A 14884-nucleotide genomic window follows, 5' to 3' on the forward strand; every position below is an offset into this window, starting at 1 on the left:
TTGCACTTCCTTTGACTTTATCCTGTACTACTTGGAGCTTCTCTTTAGGAGTAGCTATCGGCACTTTCATCTGCATATGGTAGGTTGCTTAAGTTGTATTCGCCAATTACACCTAGAATACTGCTAATTTCTCTTAGAATCTTCTTGCTATAAAGGTTGAATAGGTCGGGTGAGATAACACAACCCTGTCTGACTCCCGTTTTAATCTCAACAAAATCACTAGCCTCATTTTTCAACACTCATTTCCCAATACAAATTTCTGATGATTCTGATATCTTTTCTATCAATGTCCAAGTGCTGTAGAATTTTTATAAGCTCTTCATGTCTCACCTGTCAAAAGCTTTAGTATAATCAATGAAACATAGGTATAGGTCTTTCTGAACCTCTATAACGCGCTCACAAATCATTTTAAGGATTTTGCATTCCATTATCTTCAATGAAGCCGAAGTGCTCTTGTGCTGTTTCTGGTTTCATGCTTTTTCTTGTTCTCATAATGATTCGTAGCAGGGCTTTCATAACATGACTCATCAAACTAATTGTGCATTGTAATTCACATTAATTTACTGCATTGCCGAAAAAAAACCTAGCGCAAATACTGACTTGTTCATTTCCTCTGCTATTTCCCTGCTATCATATACTTCATTCAGTAAACCTGTCAGTCTTTCAATCCTGAAGTCTTCCAGCACTTGGATCATTTCTATAGCAATGTCATCTGGTCCTAATGCCTTATTCTTTTTCATTTTCCCCACTGCTGCTTTAATTTCTGATTTCATATCGGTGGGCCATCCATGTTCTTAGTTAATATTGGATTCTCTCTTCTCACATCTTCAAACAAGTCGGCAATTTATTCAGACCATCTTGCCAGTATATCTGTTTTTTCCATATCGATTCATCCTCCTTCTTCAAAGACAAAAATTAGCACCTGTGAGTCCTCACCTTATGCATATCGCCAGAATTTTTAAGTTTCTCTACCTCTTCACATTCTTCATTTTTCCATTGTTCTTTCACTTCTTTACATTTTCGCTTGATTTTTTTTGTTCAAAGTTTTATATCTGTTGCTGTTCTTTGGTGTGATACTGAGATTGTGGCCTCTCCACACTTGTTGGTTTGTCAGTACTGCTGAGCATTGACCATTTGTGATATATTTGATACAGTGTAAAAGGGAAAACAGGGGTTTTAAATTGGTCACAATCCTGCACTTCTTCCCTTCCTTCTTCTTCCCACTACCTGCAGTTTTCTGAAAGAAACAAGTGTTGATATGTTGAGAATATCTTGACAACCAATTTCAGGATTATTTCATATCAATTGCAATACACAAGTGGGAGTGCACATCTCGCACAATCTCTCATGGTCCTCGAATGCATTCTACAGAAATCAGGAAAGCTCACCAATATCTCTACTTTCTGAGGAGAGCCAAATCATTGTTACTCTAGATCTGATGCAGCACAAAAAAAGATAAAGTACACAATAATAATAATAAACACATTCAATATAAATACCTAATTAGCTTGTATACTTTGATTTTATGTCAATAAAGTGGCGCAAGAGACAGGAGTGTCTGCACATAAGGTGACTCTGACAGGAAATTATGAAGTAGTGGTGGTTGGGGGTGTGAAGGTGTTGATCAGCCTTGCTGCTTGGGGAAAGTAACTATTTTTTGGTCTGGTGGTCCTGGCATGGATGCTGCACAGCCTCCTCCCTGATGAGAGTTGGCAAACAGTCCATAGACAGGGTGGGTGGGATCCTTCATGATGCTACTGGCCTTTTTCCAGCATCTTTTGGTTTAAACATCCATGATGGAGGGTAGGCTGCTCCCAATAATGCATTGGGCAGTTTTGACCACCCGTCGTCGAACCTTGCTGTCAGCCACAGTGCAGTTTTTGTACCATGCAGTGATGCAGTTTATTCTCTGTGTATAGGAAAATACACATCTGTAAAATTATGTGCGTATAGATGTGCATAGTTGAGCTCTATTCAGCCTCCTCAGAAAGTAGAGATGTTGGTGAGTTTTCCTGATTTGAGTAGAATGTGTTCAAGGACCATGAGAGGCTGTGCTAGATATGCACTCCCAAGAGTTTGAAACTGTGCCACTGATTTAAAGAGGGGTGTGAGTTCTTCTGAAGTCAATCACCTTTCTGTCATTGATATTGAGGAAGGGGTTATTTGCCAGGCAGTAGACCTAAAGTTCTTCAACTTTCTCTCTGTAGGCAGTCTCGTCGTTGTTGGTGATGAGTCCCACTATTGTTATGTCATTGGTGAACTTGGCCAAACAGCCAAGTCACATTGTCATGCAGTCATGTGAGCAGAGTGTACAGCAATAGGACACGAGCCGGGGGGGGGGGGGGTCACCCCGGTGAAGGATAATTGAGAAGGAGGAGCAGTTGTGCATTCTTGCTATCTGAGATCTGTTGGTTAAGAAGTCTAACGTCCAAATGCATAATGGTGTGTTTAACCTGAGGAGTAGGAGTTTGTTCACCAGGTCTGTGGGACAGTATTGTTGAATGCCGAACTGAAATCCTGAAACAGCAGTCTGACATAAGTATGTTTGTTTTCTAGGAATGCCAGGCCAGTGGATATAGAGCGGTTCCGTCAGTAAGCATATTGGTGAGTGTCCAATGTGGCAGGAATGGAGTCTTTGTGTGCCATTACCAGCCGTTCAAAGCACTTCATGATTGGCGTAAGTGCCACTAGGCAGTAGTTGTTCAGTTCTGAAGGTGTGGAGTTCTTTGGTACAGGGATAATGGTGGCTGATTTGAAGCATGTGGGGGTAGCAATCTGGATGAGTGATGTGTTGAAGAAGTCTGTGAAGAGATCAGAGTGCTGCTGCGCGTACTCTAAGTCTCGGCCTGAGATGTTGTCTGGCCCAGCCGCCCTACGGGGGTTGACTCTGCAGAAACCTCGCTTCTGTTGCTGTTGCAGACAGTGGCTGCTCATTTGAGAGAGGAGCAGCTTTTGTTGCTGCCATTGTGTCGCCTGCCTTCAAGTGCGCATGAGTTGTTTAGAGCATTAAGTTGTTTGTCTCCTATTATTGACTTGGATCACCTCTCGAGTTACTATTGGTTTGGTTTCTACTCTTCCACTGATTCTCATCTACTCCATACAATTTCCTCCCCTTCCCCAACTCCCCCAATCAAATAAACTCTGCAAAGAAACTCTCTGCATCCAGTGCCTTGAATATCGATCTACTGATAATGTAATTACCTTTCCCATCTCTCTAATCAGTCCTGTCCCACATGAAGAATAGTGTCTCTTAAGTCAGAATGCTGTTTATTGACTTCAGTTTGGTGTTAAATATGATCGTGCCTCAGAAACTGTTCTTGTTTGGACTCAAAACCTCCCTCTGTAATTGGATCTTGGACTTGATGAAGAGAGTTTAGTCCAGGGGTTTCCAACCTGGGGTCCATGGACCCTTACCATTAACCGAGAGATCCATGGCATAAAAAATTTTTGGGAACCCCTGCCTTAGATTGTCTGTGTTGGCAACAATATCCCTAGCTCTATCACACTTATCCCGGGGGGTGGGGGGTGGGGAGGGGATGGAGGGCTAGTGCTATGTGCTCAGCCCTCTGCTAGTCACACTGCTGACGCACAACTGATACAACTCTAGCCACATTATTAAACTAGATTCTACCACACTAGTTATAAAATGCATTCTAATTTGTATAATCCAAATCAAGGTGTATTTTAAATCTGTTTAGAACAGATACAAAAATACTTTTAAACCCTAAATCGCTTAGTTTCATCTCTGAGAAATGCTTAAATCCATGGAAGGATCATATACAAAAGGCTTTGTGCCAGGTGAACTGAGTGGAATTTGTGAAACAGCTTTTTTTTTCCCAGATAATCCTGCTTGGTTTCAGAACACCATGCAGCTTGTTTTCTTTTGTGGTACCCAAAACAGCAAGTTAAGAAATTCTGGCCCTATTTACTTGAATTAGCAAGCTTCTATTTTGGAAAGATTAGCCATAGAAACATAGAAAGCCTACAGCACAGTACAGGCCCTTCGGCCCACAATGCTGTGCCGAACATGTACTTGCTTTAGAAAGTACATGGCTACCCATAGCCCTCTATTTTTCTAAGCTCCATGTACCTATCCAAGATTCTCTTAAAAGACCCTATTGTATCTGCCTCCACCACTGTTGCTGGAATCCCATTCCACACACTCACCACACTCTGTATTTTTTTTAAAAAAACACACAGCAAAAACTTGCCCCTGACATCTCCTCTGTACCTACCGCCAAGCACCATCCTGGAAGAGATTTTCAACATGTTAGTTGATAAAGATAAATTTTTTTAGTAAGTAACCTAGTAGCTATTTTAATCTGAGGCTGCAGATCCGCGGTGCAGGAAATCTTGTTATCAAATATTTTAATTCTACTTTAGGCATGAACAAAGCTGCCCTACCCGTTCTGATTATCCAGAATAGCAGCAATTCCCGTATCTTTCCTTGGACTCAAAATTGCGTTGTCTAAGTTCCTGTTTACTTACATCTTAATAGATTGACTGCCACATTATGTACTGACTTTTATTTTGCAAGTCTCATCCTTCTGTTTGTATTGGTGTTATGGCACGTTTGCACCAGCTTTGTACATCTTGTCAAACATTTGTATGAGCAGGACTGGGATATGTCTGCTAGCATTTCAATAATAAGTGTACATTTGACAAATGTGAATTCATGCTATCTGCTGTAGTTTTGCTTTCATTATGAGCTGTACATTGAGGGGAAATTATTGCAAAGTATAGTTCACTCTAAGTCTATCATTTGAATAACTGGATTTACATAAAATTTGAGGTATTGACGGAGCATTTTAAAAGTTCTGATTACTGGTATTCAATAAATAGACTTGTTGAAGTAATGGAAGAGCAAACTCTATTTTTACAACTTTTCCTTTTAAAGTGTTAATTGACTAGTCACAACTGCATGTCATGCTTATTCCAGAGGGGATTGTTTGACCACCGCATGATAGTTTGTATTAAAACAGAGTTCGGATTGGTGTAATCCTATGAAGGTGACAGCTGTCGAAACCAATTGAGAAATCAAATTAGAGCACACTAAAGGTGACCCCTCCATTGCACTCCTTTGGGTTACAGAAATTAGTCCTTGTGGGTCCACAAATCTCTACCAAAATTTTGTATGTTTTTTTAAAGTAGAGGGGAGGAAAAGTAAATAATGCTATTTGTCGAATTTGTCTTGATGCTTGTGCAGATGGTATATCTTTGCATTACGAAAAATTGCTCTACATTCTACGAAGGCAGGCCATACCATAATGTAGGTGATGTGTAATTTGTTTAATTGGAGTATTGGGATAATGAAGGGTTATTGGGATAACAAAGACTATGGGGCTTACAAAGCACTGAACAATGAGTATTAAACAAAATATTTGTTTGTTTAATCAAAAATAGCTTAAGTGCTATTCCCATCCTTCAGATACGAAGACAAGTAAGTAAATCCATAATCAGAGGAAGCCAGCAGATGCTGGAAATCCAAAGCAACACACACAACATGCTGGAGGAGCTCAGCAGGTTAGGCAGCATCTGTGGAAATGTCGACTTTTTGGACTGAGACTTTTCTTCGGGACTGAGAAGGAAGGGGGAAGATGCCAGAATAAACAGGTGGGGCGGGGGAAGGAGGCTAGCTAGAAGATAATAGGTAACTCAGGTTGGTGGGAAAGGTCAAGGACTGGATAAGAAGGAATCTGATAGGAGAGGAGAGTGGGCCATAGGAGAAAGGGAAGGAGGAGGGGACCAATGGGGAGGTGAGAAGAGGTAAAAGGTCAAGAGTGGGGGCTAGGGGAGGGTGGAGAATTTTTTTTACTGCAGAGAGAAATCTATATTCATGCCATCAGGTTGGAGGCTACCCAGATGGAAAATAAGGTGATACCCCTCCACCCTAAGCATGGCCTTGTCTCGCACAAGAGGAGGATCGGAAGAGGAAGAGGGCGGGATTGGAATAAAATATTTGGCCACTGGGAAATTCCGTTTATGGCAGATGGAGTGGAGGCGATTAATGAAATGGTCTCTGATTTATGACAGATCACACCAACGCTGAGGAGGCCGCTTCGGACACAATAGGTGAGCCCAGTAGATTCACACTTGGAAGGACTGTTTGGGGCTCTGAATAGATGTGAGGGAGGAGATGTATGGGCAGGTGTAGCTCTTGAGTGCTTGTAAGGATAAACGCCAGCAGTGAGATTAGTGGGGAGGGATGAATGGATAAGGGAATTGTATAGGGAGTGATACCTGAAGAAAGGGGGATGGGGAGGTGATGATAGTGGGATCAATTTGGAAATGGTAGAAGCTGCAGAGGGTGATGTGTTGGGTGCAGAAGCTGATGGGGTGGTAGGTTATACAGGTAAGGACAAGAGCAAGAGCTTTATCACTGTTAAGATGGCAGGAAGGTGGGGTGAATATTCGGGAATTGGAGGAGATGCAGGAGAGGGCAGCATCATTAGAGGAGGGAGGGTAACTCTGTCCTTCCTGGGAACTGATGTGGCGGAGGAAAGGAAATAGCATTTTTACAGGAGACAGGGTAGGAAGAGGTATAGTCAAGTTAACCGTAGGTTTATTAAAGGTGTTGGTTGACAGTTTGGCTCCGGAGACAGGGAGAGAGAGATCAAGAAAGGGAAGGAAAGGAGTGTCCGAGATGGACCAAGTGATTTTTAAAGGCATGGTGAAAGTTGGAGGCAAAGTTGATAAAATTAATGAGCTCAGCATAGGTGCATAAAGCAGCACCAATGCAGTAGTCAATGTAGCGGAGGAAGAATTGGAGTCTTAATGAGGAAGGCTACGAACATGGACTGTTTACGTAGCCAGCGAAGAGGCAAGCGTAGCTGGACCCATGCAGGTGCCTGTGGCTACCCCTCAAGTTTGAAGAAAGTGAGGGGAGCCAAAGGGAAAATTGTGGATGAGGAATAGTTCTGCCAGACGGAGGAGGGGAATTGATTGGTTCTTTTGTCAAGAAAAAAGTGGAGCGCTTTGAGGCTTTCTTGATGGAGGTAAAAGTGTGTAAGGGACTGAACATCCATGGTGAAGATGAGGTGGTCAGGGCCAGGAAATTGACAGTTACTGGGGAGATTGAGGGCATGAGACATGTCGTGGATGTAGGTGGGAAGGGACTGAATCAAATGGGAATAGAATGGAATCAAGCTATGAGGACACAAGTTCAGTAGGGCAGGAGCAGACAGAGACAATAGGCCTACCTGGACACTACGGTTTGTGGATCTTGGGTAGGAGGTAGAAGCGAGCAGTGTGGGCTGAAGGAATTCAGAGTTTAAAGGAAGTCGATGGGTTCTCCAGAATTGTAAGTAAATAATCAACGAGAAGATTTTGCGAAAGGGCATCTTAAAGATGGAAATGCACTTCTATCTTTATTGCAGTGCACTCCAGTCAGCATTTTTTTAAATAGGTTATCTGAAACTTTGCTTCCCCTCAACTTGCATTCATCTATCTACCTCTGTCTGTTTTTTTGACTTCTAAGTTGATAACATCTTGATTTTTTTTTTTCTAAATTCATTTCCAAATCTCTTCACGGGCTTTCCCCTGTACCTCTTTATTTCCATCCCTATATGCCTCCAAAATGACTACAGTTCTGTAATTCTGGTGAGATTTTAATCTCCCAAAACTTGGTGGCTAGCTTGAGATGCCAAAGTCCTGAGCTCCAGAGCAACCTGAACCACTATTTGTGTGAGATTCTACAGATGCTGGAAATCCAAAGTAACACATAAGATGCTGGAGAATTCAGCAAGTCAGGCAGCATCTGTGGTCTCAGCCTACAGCATCAACTGTTTTTTCCTCTCCATAGATGCTGCCTGACCTGCAGAATTCCTCCAGAAACTTGTGTGTGTTACTTTGTGTCTAGGTCTTCCCCATCTTTAAAACGTCTTTTTACAAAATCTTCTCTTTGATTAAATATATACTTACTTGTCTTGGTATCTCAAGGATGAGACTGGCATCTAAACTATCTCTTAATTAAACAAACATGGATTTTGTTTAATGCTCATGTGAATCGTGAGATAGTATGTTTCAGATATTGCCATTGTTATGTTTGCTGCTTTCTGGTAAATCCTCTTTTTGATTTCGGTCACACTTTGCACATTTCAGTTCAATTAAACAGTTGGAAATCAATATCAAAGTAGAAGTACCTCGCAGCAAGAATCATTACTTCTGGCTGTTTGAAATATTAATTCATTAATTAAATTTAGGAAAATATACCAATCAGTTATTGAACAACCTTTCTCTGGGAATTTGTACTTGAATTGTAGAGAGGGATCAGTTTTCTTAATACTGTTTTTAGAGGTCACATGACCTATATGTACAACGATACATCTTGTAAAATAATTTGGATAGGAAAGAATGTAATTCTACTTGATGACCATGACATCGGTGTGGTTATAAAATGGTTTACGATTTTGTATTTTAAATAAGACTGCTGATGTAGTTTTCCTAAATATGCTGATCTATTTTATATAGCAATAATTCATATGCAGTAGTAATAAACAAATATTTATACTTTGTAGTCGCCAAACAATTGGTACTAGAACGTACAATCATCACAGCGATATTTGATTCTGCGCTTCACACTCCCTGGATTACAAATATTAAATATTATAAATGTTAAAAATTAATAAATATTAAAAATTTAAACTATAAATCATAAATAGAAAATAGAAAAATGGGAAGTAAGGTAGTGCAAAAAAAAAACTGAGAGGCAGGTACGGATACTTGGAGGGTACGGCCCAGATCCAGGTCAGGATCCGTTCAGCAGTCTTATCACAGTTGGAAAGAAGCTGTTCCCAAATCTGGCCGTACAAGTCTTCAAGCTCCTGGACCTTCTCCCGGAGGGAAGAGGGACAAAAACTGTGTTGGCTGGGTGGGTTGTGTCCTTGATTATCCTGGCAGCACTGCTCCGACAGCGTGCGTTGTAAAGTGAGTCCACGGACGGAAGATTGGTTTGTGTGATGTGCTGCGCCGTGTTCACGATCTTCTGCAGCTTCTTTTGGTCTTGGACAGGACAACTTCCATACCAGGTTGTGATGCACCCTAGAAGAATGCTTTCTACGGTGCATCTATAAAAAATTAGTGAGGGTTTTAGGGGACAGGCCAAATTTCTTTAGTTTTCTCAGGAAGTAAAGGCGCTGGTGGGCTTTCTTGGCAGTGGACTCTGCTTGGTTGGACCAAGTCAGGTCATTTGTGATATTGACCCCGAGGAACTTAAAGCTTTTACTTGTTCCACTTGCGCACCACCGATGTAAATGGGGTTGTGCAGTCCGCTACTCCTTCTGAAGTCAACAACCAATTCCTTGGTCTTGCCGACGTTGAGGGATAGGTTATTGTCTTCGTACCACGCCACCAAGTTCTTAATTTTCTCTCTGTACTCAAACTCATCATTACCCGAGATACGGCCTACAATTGTTGTGTCATCAGCAAACTTGTATATTGAGTTTGATGGAAACTTGGCTATGCAATCATGGGTGTACAGTGAGTACAGCAGGGGGCTGAGTACATAGCCTTGTGGGGCACCGGTTCTCAGAGTGATTGTAGAGGAGAGCTTGTCCCCTATTTTTACAGCCTGGGTCCTGTCTGTGAGGAAGTTGAAGATCCAGCTGCAGATCTGAGTGCTAAGGCCCAGGTTCCGGAGCTTAGGAATCAGTTTATTTGGAATGATGGTATTAAAGGCAGAGCTGTAGTCAATGGAAAGGAGCCTTACGTATGTGTCTTTATTCTCCAGGTGTTCTAAGGAGGAATGTAGGGCCAGAGAGATGGCACCTGCCGTTGACCTGTTGCTCCGGTAGGCGAATTGCAAAGCGTCGAGGTTGACCAGTAGGCTGTGGTTGATGTGTGCCATAACCAATCGCTCGAAGCACTTCATAGTAATTGTTGTCAGAGCCACAGGTCGATAGTCATTCAGGCATGCCACCTTGCTGTTCTTCGGCACTGGGATTATCGTTGCCTTCTTAAAACACGAGGGGATCTTAGAGTGAAGCAAGGAGCAGTTGAAGATGTCAGCAAGCACCCCAGCTAGCTCACTTGCACAGGCCCGGAGAACCCGTCCTGGGATGCCATCTGGGCCCGTCACCTTCCTTGGATTTATCTTCAGGAACGCCCTTCGTCCTCCTCGGTGACGATGAATCTCGATGCCACCAGGTCCGGTTCATCCGGAGGGAGAAGGACGCTCCTCTTCTGTTCGACTCTTGCGTAGAATACGTTAAGTTCGTCAGGAAGAGAAGCGCCACAGTTATTGATATTCCCAGCCTTTTCTTTGCGCCCAGTGATCTCATTTAGACCCTGCCATAGTCTACTGGCATCCCTTTGGTTAGCCTGGGCTTCCAACTTGGCTCAATATCGCCTCTTGGCGCCCTCAATGGCTTTCTGGAGTTCACGCCTGGATTCCATGTAGCAACTGGTATCCTCGGACCCAAAAGCCTCAGCTCTAACCTTTAAAAGGGGCTTGACCTCATAATTCATCCAAGGTTTCTGGTTAGGGAATACCCGGATCGTTTTGCGAGACACACAGTCCTCCGTGCATTTCCAAATAAAGTCCGTGACAGCGGAGGCATACTCATCGAAGTTAGCTGCCAAGTCCCTGAATACTAACCAGTCCACCGATTCAAAGCAGTCACGGAGGACCTCATCCATTTTCTCCGTCCAACGTGACACTACTTTTGACACCATGACCTCCTGCTTCAGTTTCTGTTTGTAAGCCGGGAGGAGGAATATGGCCTGATGGTCCGATTTTCCGAAGTGAGGTCGTGGGACGGAACGGTAGGCATCCTTGACTGCTGTGTGGCAGTGGTCAAGTATATTTGGGCCTCTAATGGGGCAGGAGACATGTTGGTATAACTTTGGCAGCGCCTTTCTGAGGTTGGCCTGGTTAAAGTCCCTGGCTTTAATGAGCAAAGCCTCCGGATACCTGGTCTCAAGTTCATTGATGTTGGCATACAGTATGTTCAGAGCACACTCCACATCCGCCTGGGGGGGAATGTAGACCACTGTCAGTATGACCGAGGTGAATTCCGGTGGCAGATAGTAGAGATGACACTTCACCGACAGGTATTCCAGGTCCGGGCTGCAGGAGTTTGTCAGTGCCACTGTGTCCGAGCACCACCCAGTGTTGATCAGTAGGCAGACACCACCTCCCCTCGTCTTGCCCGAAGATGCCGTGTGGCCCATCTGATGGATCGAAAATCCCTCCGCTCGGATGGCACAGTCGGGGGTGGCAGGGGAGAGCCAGGTCTCGGTGAAACAGAATACACAGCAGTTCTGCATCTCCCTGCAGTAGGTGAGTCTCCCTTTAAGATCATCCACCTTGTTCTCTATGGCTTGCACATTAGCTAGTAGGATGGTGGGCATAGGGACCCTGAAGCCCCTCAGCTTCAATCTGACCAGCCGCCCAACTCTTTTCCCACGCTTCCTCGGTAAGTAGTGCATCTTTCCAGGTCTCCATTGATGCAGTGTGTTTTTGTCAGCTCTTTGTTGGTGGACACGTCCCGTGGGAATCGATCGCCCGGTCGCGTCGTCGTGCGCTCTAGGTCGGGCCGAGTAACGGGAGGCTCCGCTGCCACTTCCAGCTGCCGGGGGCCCGGGCTGTCGATTGGGTTGGGCCCCGAAGCCGACACTTAATCCCAGATGGCTGGGCTCATTCCTTAAGCCGAGTCACGATTGCGGAGGCCTCTGCTCCAGTCGAGCTTCGGGCTCGATTTCCGAGGTCGGCGGCGGAAGCCTCACTTCCGGCAGCTGTGGATGGCCACCAACGGGACTTTACGGTGGTCGCTTCGGGGAAGTGTCTGGGGCACTTTGAGGTCTCCGCCGTCACTTCTGTGTGGTTGTCTGCTCCGGAGAGGAGCTGGTCGGAATGGGCCGTATCTCCAAGCGCTCCAGCAGGGTAGCAGACCGCGGGTCTCCGGGAACGTGGTGGGCCTCGTTGGTCGGATCCAGGTGTGGTCCAGAGTTTAAGAAGCAGTTCTGGCACGGTGGTCTCCAGCTCGGTCAGTAGCTTCGCCAGTGTGTTGTTTATCTTTATCTTGCTAAATTGGAGGTTTAGAAGGGTTTCTCGGGTATAGGATAGTGGAGAGGGCAGTTTGCTCAGGGGAGCATGCGCAAAGCCGCCAGTTACCAGCGCCATCTTTAATGGTCAAAAATAGATTCTAGAGTTCCTTCTAGAAAAAGCGACATTTTCAATGACTGTTGTGGTAAGTAGGTGAGAAAGTACTTTGCTTCCAATAAAGGTTCTCAAATAGCAGCAGCTACTGGAGATCTGAAACAAAAACAGAATAATTGTGAATATTCTGCAGGTTAGGCTCCATCTGTAAAGAGAGCAGGCAATGTTTTGTGATCTGTTGAATAGTTACATGAAATGTTAACTCTATTTCACTCTCTACAAATGCTGTTGGACCGGCTGAATATTTCCAGCATTTTCTGTGTTACATTTCTGTTTCTCAGGTTTATTTTACTGCAGGATAACCACACTACTTTGTTGTAGGGTTCGAAATAGTAATACAAGTCAGAAGGATGTTTGATTTCATTTTGTGTTTCAAAGAATTGATTTTGTTATTAATTTTCTTTTAGATATTACAGTAGACATAAGAAGCACCCATGGAATTTTACGAGTCTCAGTATCTCCTCCTCATTATCCCAGCTGTGGTCATTGCCATTATTTTTCTGTTCTTCTGGCTGTTTATGAAGGAAACTTCATATGATGAAATACTTGCTAAACAAAAACGTGATGCAAAGCCGGTGTCGGCAAAAACTGACAAGAAGAAAAATGAAAAGAAAAAGAATAAGAAGAAAGACAATGCAAATGGTAACATGCATGAATCTGATTCAGAAAGTGCAATACGAGACTCGGAGTTGGTAGATGTGTTAATGCCTGATGAAGAGAGGCCTGTAAGTATTTCATCGTCTCTAGGTGAAATTTCAACTGGGTTAAAAGAAAGAAAGAAGAAAGATAAGAAACCATCAAGACATTTATCTGAGGAAACTTTGGGTAAGGATTTTGAAGCATCAAAACATGCTGCAAAGAAGAATGAACCAATACCAGTTACCAAGCAACCTACTCCTCCAGAAATTTCAAGTTTTAAAAGAAAATCTGGACAGAAAAAGCACAAGAATGACACAGGTAAAAATATTTCATTGTCTCCTTCCCCTCATTCATATTTATTTATGCTTTATATTCTTTACAGCTGCAGTTTGTACTTGTATCTTATTTCTGATGTTAGCTTTACTAAATTGAGAGACTTAATTAGGATGACTCAACAAATCATTTGGATTTTATTTTTCTACAAAATCCAAATCTCTTTGCAATTTTAGATAAAAGCCTTAATATTATGTGCCTCCCAACACTTAGCAGTCCTGTCTCCTGTCATTAAATTAATAAAAATAGTTTTCTAGTGTGAAATGATAGCTTTGGTGCTTAGTTATTCAACCTCATCTGATATTATGACTAATAGTGGGGATATAGGGCAGAAAAATTATTTGGTTTGAGTATTAATAATGAATAAATGGAAATAATCTACAGCAATAAGTTAACCATCTATTTGGGCCTTGTGTTTAAATGGATTCGGCATCAAAGGCAGTATGTACAATATGAACATGCCTAGACTTCTGTGTCATTTGTATGAATATGTACTTAGGAAGTATGCAAAGGTTGCCTTCCTTTAAAAAGTGTTACATCTCCTGTTGTTTCTAACCAGAAATTTCTGTAATGAGGAGGGAAGAAATTTTCCTAAACTTATCTCCTATTATTTTGTTAATAGAGAAGGTCGTAGTAAATGCTGGATAATCACAGGCAAACCGAGGAAGAACCAACAGAAGGGGGATCATCAGGGCTGCTGGTTTTGTCTAATGGGTGTACTTGTTCTTGTGGCTGCAGTGGAGAGTAAGCAAGGTGTATCCAGATGCATTTTGCAGCAATGATTTTAATGTAGCACAACTTTACTTTGTGTTTGTGCTGTTGCTATTGTGGCAGTTCTGACAGTTCATCATTCAGACCTTAAATTCTTTAAAAGCAGTGCTAAGAAATGAAAAGAGGCAAGGTAAATGTGAATGTTCATGATTTCCTGGATGTTGCAACACAGCAGATAGAGAATTAAAGAATTGGCATGGTATACTTGCCTTTATCGATTGAAGTGTCGAGTATAAAAGTTGGGAAGTCGTATTGCAGCTGTATGGAAGTTTGGTTAGGCCGCGTATGGGATAGTGTGTGAAGTTCTGGTCGCATAACTGGAAAGGTGTGGAGATGTTGGAAAGGTTGCAGAAGAGGTTCACCAGGATTTTCCCTGGAATAAAAAACATTAGCTGAAAGGCAAAATGTTTTTCACTGTTCTATATATACCTCATATGCTTCCATCTGGTTACCTCTCAGCTTTGACTGCTCCAGAGAGAGGCTGGATAAACAGAAGAATTAACTGGATTGAAATGTACTGATTATGTGTGTGGGGGGTGGGGTGAGTACCAAAGCAATTTTGTTTTTTTAGGTAGATATATGTTAGTTGGTGCACTGTCACAGTTTGCCTGGACTAATTTTGGTGTACAGATTTTCTTTGCTCTAGCCAGGATGTTGTGTTTTGTCCTTGAGTCTTAGCTGCTACATGTGCTTTGTTGATTCTTGATTTCTCATAATGTGAACAGGGGTTATTGATGGTCGAGTTCCCAGTAGGATGGAGTTGGCTCAGCAACTGGTGGTTCAAACTGAATGTGGTTGCATGTGTGTAAACCTTTTACATCTGCATGTAGGATTGTGTCATCATCAAGACTTGAGGCATCCTTGGAACTGTCACCATATGTTTCTTGCTCAGCTGTCCATCACCAGTTGCCCCTAGATATATAGAGCACATGAGTGTTTCAAAAAAGGTGGTTTTAAGGTGCATTAAGATTGATAAATCCCTAG

The 14884-nt window shown here is 42.9% G+C and overlaps 1 protein-coding gene across 5 annotated transcripts in view; it reads left to right on the plus strand.

The window, feature by feature from the left end:
* Positions 1 to 14884, plus strand: part of ktn1 (kinectin 1) — a 131201-nt gene that overhangs the window by 11256 nt on the left and 105061 nt on the right. For 3 of the 5 annotated variants that reach the window (XM_063049322.1, XM_063049297.1, XM_063049331.1), the window contains exons 2-3: positions 2557 to 2604; positions 12565 to 13114. In XM_063049322.1, coding sequence (XP_062905392.1) covers positions 12592 to 13114 — 523 coding nt within the window. In that variant the 5' untranslated portion in view covers positions 2557 to 2604; positions 12565 to 12591. Of the gene's footprint in view, positions 1 to 2556; positions 2605 to 6033; positions 6073 to 12564; positions 13115 to 14884 lie in introns of all 5 variants that reach the window. The other 2 variants (XM_063049314.1, XM_063049305.1) reach the window with 2 other exon arrangements.

Source organism: Mobula hypostoma, chromosome 1 (assembly GCF_963921235.1).
Source record: "Mobula hypostoma chromosome 1, sMobHyp1.1, whole genome shotgun sequence".
Taxonomy (NCBI): Eukaryota; Metazoa; Chordata; class Chondrichthyes; order Myliobatiformes; family Myliobatidae; genus Mobula; species Mobula hypostoma.